We start from the raw sequence: 5,789 nt of genomic DNA, 5'->3' as shown, positions 1-5,789 counted from the left end.
GCGCAAAGCATAGAACTTTGCATTTAGAAGCATTTTTGCAAGTAGAAATTTAGAAAATGATTTGGAGTTTAAACTGACACTTTTCCTCAAATATTTTATTTGCAGTCATTAAATACATGGCTTTAGTAGCGATATCTTAACCTGTAATGTCTTGCTTTTTACTACAGGGTCAGAAGAAGCTCAGTTCTATGCTTTGCGCACAGCAAAAGCTTTGGCGATGACTGCATTGGATATTATTTTCAAGCCAGACCTTCTGGAAAAAGTTAGAGAAGACTTTAGACAGGTGAAACTAAAAGAGCAAGGACCTTTAACTATTCTTCAAGGCAAAGGATCTGGCCTTGGCATTGGGGCAGCATGTGCATCACGTTAAATTTTCTCCACTTCTATGGGAGTAACTTAGTGGAATAATGGTTCTCTACTTGAAACCTAATGGAAGCTAGACAGACTTCTTAAGTGTAGAAAGGATGACTTTGGGCTCTTGAGGATATGAGAAATCAAATGGCAACATTTCACTTTCACGTCTCAATTTTTCTTTTTTCTAAATAACTTTAAGTAGCTATAAACTTGGTTGCTGTATTGACTAATATGCCACATTTTTATAGATTTGCAAAGCATACAGTTAAGAAACTTAGCACCAATGACAAATAACTTGGTGAATGTTTTAGAACCATCATATAGATAATTCTTCCATCTGCTACAGAACCCACATAAGAGAAGGGAGAATTAGATCTATGGCAATTGTCAGTCACAAATGCTTGTAGTTTAAATATGTCAACCACAAATAGTAAACTTTCTATGATTTATGTCTAGAGGAACCATATATAAAAATCTGAGATGCATATCCACTAGCTGGAAATGCAGACCTTTAGGAGAACGTAAAATTATAGAGAAAATTTCTATATTTGAGTGAAAGTGAGGTGCATAAAATAATGATTCTGAATCCTTCAGTGTGTAAGTTAGTAGCTTCGTCCAAAGTTAGTATAGAAGTTGTTGTGATGGTCAGTGATTGTGAGATCAAAGTATAGGGGGGGTTGTTGTTTTTTTTGGTCACCCTTTCTTAGAGCTGTATCTACTAATACTGTCTATAGTCGTCTTCTGATGGAATGCGTACTTCCAGAGTGCCTCACAGTTTTAATGTAGTTAGTTTCACAACATGCCTGTCAGAAAAGGAGTGCTGTCATCTCTGTATAAACTAAGGCATGGAGGGTACAGAGTAAAGGACTCAGTTTGGGTCACAAGTCTGCAGTGTAGGAATTAAGCCTAGGTCTGCCAAATCCCAGGATAGGAAAGAGACCTCTAATAATTCAGTTAGCTTGCATGGATTTACTTTAAAAATAGTGCTCTAATCCAGGGGTGTCGATCTAGTCTTGCCCAGGTAAGTGGTGCACGATTCGTCCATGGGCCAGGTAAATGGTGTGTGCCTAGGCCTATGGGCTGTATTGGGCCCATGTATCCCCTTTCTACCCCCTTCAACTTCTGGTCTGGGATCCAGTGGGAAGAGGCCTGGTATCCTGGGTCCTTGGCGGCTGCTGCTGTGAGAACAAGCTAAAAAGCCTAGCTCCTTCCCATGGTGCTGCTGGGGCTCCAACCCCCTCATTCCTACCTGAGTGCTTGGCTACTGCTACAGGAAGATCCCCCATCCAGTCATCAGTTTGGATGTTTGACATGCCTGTACTAATCTGTAGTCATTTCAGAACTGGATACTGAGAACATTTTTATATATGCTGTGGGATGCAGCGCTGGGTGCTTTAATTAGCAAGCCACACTAATTAATTAAAAGCGCCTGTGCATCAGGTGTATCAGCGTCTTGGTGCTGAAAAAACGGTGGCGGGACACTTAACTAAAGCTCATTGAATGAGTTTTATTTCAAAGCTCCCCACCGCCATTTTTTCAGTGTGGAGACGCGCTGGGACACTGCTGCACATCATGCAGACGGCTGCCTGAGTGTGTCAGTTTCCATACTTCAGCAGACTCGATTAATTAAGTTTGTTCTGACACTGGATTTCCAGCACGTTGGAGCAGGCTCCACATGTGCATAGGAGCCCTGATTGACCATTGTGATTCACTGGATATCACTTCCAAATGGTGTGTAGCTTGTTTGGGTTCTCTTCTTCACAGATCTTGGATTGTTAAAGTTTGTCCAAAGCATTTCACTTCGTGTTTCTTTTCAACAATGACTAAGCAGCTTGGAGATGAGTAGGAAAATCTTTTTTCCTGTATGTAAGTAAATGTCTTCACAGTAAGTAGCTTGGGGTATGTTAATTTGAAAGGCTTTATATCTCCATTATGCTTGTATGACTTTTCTCTTCTGTGAAATCTTTGTCTACAGTTTTGAGCTCCCCAGGTGATTTTTTTTTCCCTCTTTTTGTGGGCTACCTATTTTTTTTTATTTTGTGACTTTGTCCATAAAAAATTCACAGAAGTAGTTGCACTACAAGTGTAGGCTTTTCATTACACTCAAAACTTTAAAATGCTGCACTCGTTTGATGACTTTTTTTTTTTTAGAAGCTCACTTTTGTTCAGGGCCTTGGTTCCCTTTTCAAAATAGATAGCTACTGGGCTAAAACATACAAGAGTTCATTTAATCAAGTCTCTTTGCCACAAGTAAACAAATTAGCTAGTTTTGCCATAATGTGGATAAATTGTGGCCCCAGTTTTATTAACAGATATTCAGTTTTGCTCTGCTACACTATTTCTGTGTTTCTTCTGCTGTAATTGTTATCACTCTGTTCAGTATATGCATATTTTGCTATCAACAGAGGGTTCTGTGCATCTTCTGCCTCCACAATGCTGTGCAGAACAGTGCAGCACTGTTTGCTTATGCTATGAACTCTAGAGATCTGTGCCTCCCAGACTGCTGTGCACAAGATTAGTTTCAAGGGGAGAAAAGGAAATTGCTTCCTAGCACTATGGGTTGAGCACTGTTTCCACCCTTAACATGTTCAGCTCTCTGCAAGATGTAGCAATGATGGTTTTACCTTCCTTGTAAAGCACTGTATAAAAGCCGTGTGTTCAGAAGCTAGTCTTTCTCATTCAAAACTGTGAACTTTTAAGTTCTTTTAAAAGAGGTAGTTAGTTGTATTAGTCTGAAATCAAGTGGAAGGCAGGGCATAGTGGCATCTTTCTAAAAGACGCTGTCTGACTTCCCTTCTGCCAGTCTTTTTAAAAGAAGTGACTGGCAGTCTCCAGCTGCAAGCTTTTTCTTTTTCCTAACAACAATGGTAGTCAAATATAGCATTTAATAGCAGCTTCTAAACTTTGTAACAGCTCCATTCACCCAATGAAGTGTATGCATTAGATTCGTGATTGCTGTTTTGCCTCAAATATCTACCTGGGCTAACTGGCCTTGGGTTTAAGGTTTCCACATTTAGGATCTTAGTTCCATGACAATAATAGGTGGAATTTTTGAAGTGCTTGTATGACTGGAGCACAGTTCTTTTTTACTTGTGACACTGAATCTCATAAGCACTTCTAAAAATCCCTACTTTAGCTCTTAAATTCCCATAACAACTTGCTTTCCCACAAGATCTTTTCACACTTGTTCCAGTATTCTCAAAACTGAATAATCTTTGGTAGAAATATTTATTGTAGCAACTTGGAATGAATCTGTTGCAGACTAATGATTTACTTGAATGTTGCCCTTTGGCATCATTTAAGGCTGGGTGATGGATATCAAACTTCTGTGATAGACTTCACAGAGCAGTGCTGGTAAGATCCATCCTACAACTTGAGCAAAAGATATGCCTGGTAGACTATGAAAACTGACACATACCTTTTTTCATGAAGCTGTCCTGGACAAAGGAGGAGAACTTTGGCTGTTACCAAACATACTTCAACTGTCTGCAAGGGTACAATAACCTTTCATTAGCTTGAGGTCCCTTCCGGCCCTTAAAATTTATGAAATCTATAACCCATTATTTTGTATCAAGAGCACTGTTTTCGAGTAATCATTGCTGTTTTACTGTTGTTGTTTTACTTGTGCAATAAAAATTGATATATGGTGTTATAAAGACTTGTTCAACATATTCTAATGTAAAAATAAAGTTGTTTGCTTAGTGGTCATGGTGGTTTGAGTATTTACTGTCAATCTTGGTGTAATGACTCCAGAAGAATAAATTATGCCAGTGGGTGCATGGCTTTGTAGGGTTTTTTGAAGTTATGTACTGCTGTCCTCCTGGCTGGTCAAATCTGAACTACTTCACTGGCAAAATATACTTGCTGTACATCTGATGCTTTTCCATCTTGTTTTATAAGATGGATTGATCAATCTTACTGTTCTGGTTAGAGAGAGAGGGAGCTTTCTAAATTTTGAATAAGCGTTTGCAATAGATGGCCTTTTATATTTGTACCCCCATGTAAAATGCAAGTTCCATTGTCATGTCTTCCCTTCTTGGATGAAGGTTGCATTGTATTCTCAGCTGTTAACCTGATGTGCCAAATGTCTTGCCTATGGACTGGTACTGTTGTATTGCAGTCTATAGTCTCAAGGGAGCTGCTACATTAACTGTGGAATTTGGAAAGAGTTGTTGTTGCTGAAGACTTCAGGCTTAAGCTGCACACTTCAACTCATGCCCCTGAATTTTGCTGTTAGTGCCACAAGATGTTGACTATTTATCCTGAGCACTTGCTCATCAGGCAGTAGGAATTTCAGTTGAGCTGCTAGTAGCTCTCTCCTGAGGAGAGTAATTGCAATCCAAACTTCGTAAGAAGAACCCACTTGATGATGAGCAAGTGGCTCATTTAGGGGGTATGATCACAAGTTAACATTTTGGTTTAAAGCTTGACAGGACATAAAGAAATATATATTTTCAATTGTTTCCAGGGTCTTGATGTTTGTGATGCAAGCAGTGAATCCAAACTGCCTATAAGGGCAAAGATTCAGAACTTTACTTGCATTGTGGGGTTTTTTTTCCTTTGGATGAGTCGTCTATTCAGATTTTTAAAAAACCCTTTGATACTGTCACATCCTACTGTTGTGTGTGGGGGGGAAAAAAAAAATCTGAGCAGCTGTGGCATGATTAATTACAGTCAGGTGTTTAGAAAATTGGCTAATGGGACACACCCAAAGAGTGGTGGTGGATGGGTCAATATCAATCTGGAATGATGTTAACACCCTGGGCAGTGGTGTCCCCCAGGGCTCAGTCCTTGAGCCAGTGCTGTTCAACATAATCAATGATTTGGACATGGGCATAGGGAACACACTGTTCAAATTCACAGAGGACACTAAATTATGAGGCAAAGCAGACGCGCTAGAGGGCAGGGAGTGGATTTGGGCAGATTTGGACAAGCAGTTTAACAGGATGCAGTTTAACAAGGATAAGTGCAGAGTATTGCATCTAGGGAGAAGGAATCACCAGCACACTTGCAGATTGGGAGAGGACTTTCTAAGCAGGACAGCAGCAGAAAGGGATCTCAGAGTCAAAGATGAATGTGAATTGGCAATGTGATGAAATGATAAACAGAGCTAACTGCACTCTACCATGCATTAATAGGTGCATCACAACCATGTCTACGAAGGTGGTACTTCTCTTTGTGGCAATGGTAAGGCCACAGCTGGAGTACTGCATTCAGTTTTGGGTGCTGCACTTCAAATGGGAAGTGGATAATCTTGAGAGGGTCCAGAGGAGGGCCACGTGTATGATTAGGGGCCTGCAGGATGGGTCCTATAAGGAAAGGTTGAGGGACCTAGATCTCTAAAGCCTCCATAAGAAAGCTGAGAGGGGATTTGGTGGCTGTCTACAAATTGGTTGGGGTAGGGGGAGGGTAGCAAGGAACAGGAGAATACTCTG

General features: G+C 40.4%; 1 protein-coding gene across 1 annotated transcript in view; it reads left to right on the top strand.

Moving 5' to 3' along the window:
• Nucleotides 1-4,062, top strand: part of PM20D2 (peptidase M20 domain containing 2) — a 31,553-nt gene extending 27,491 nt beyond the window's left edge. The window contains exon 7 of the mRNA XM_019520357.1: nucleotides 168-4,062. Within this exon, the coding sequence (XP_019375902.1) occupies nucleotides 168-370 (203 nt within the window). The 3' untranslated portion in view covers nucleotides 371-4,062. The remainder of the gene's footprint in view (nucleotides 1-167) is intronic.
• Nucleotides 4,063-5,789: the final 1,727 nt, after the last annotated feature.

This window comes from Gavialis gangeticus, unplaced genomic scaffold, assembly GCF_001723915.1.
Source record: "Gavialis gangeticus isolate Ggan-Ray unplaced genomic scaffold, GavGan_comp1, whole genome shotgun sequence".
In the NCBI taxonomy this organism is placed as follows: Eukaryota; Metazoa; Chordata; order Crocodylia; family Gavialidae; genus Gavialis; species Gavialis gangeticus.
Note: the sequence above shows the minus strand (reverse complement) of the source record. Positions and strands in the feature narration are given on the sequence as shown.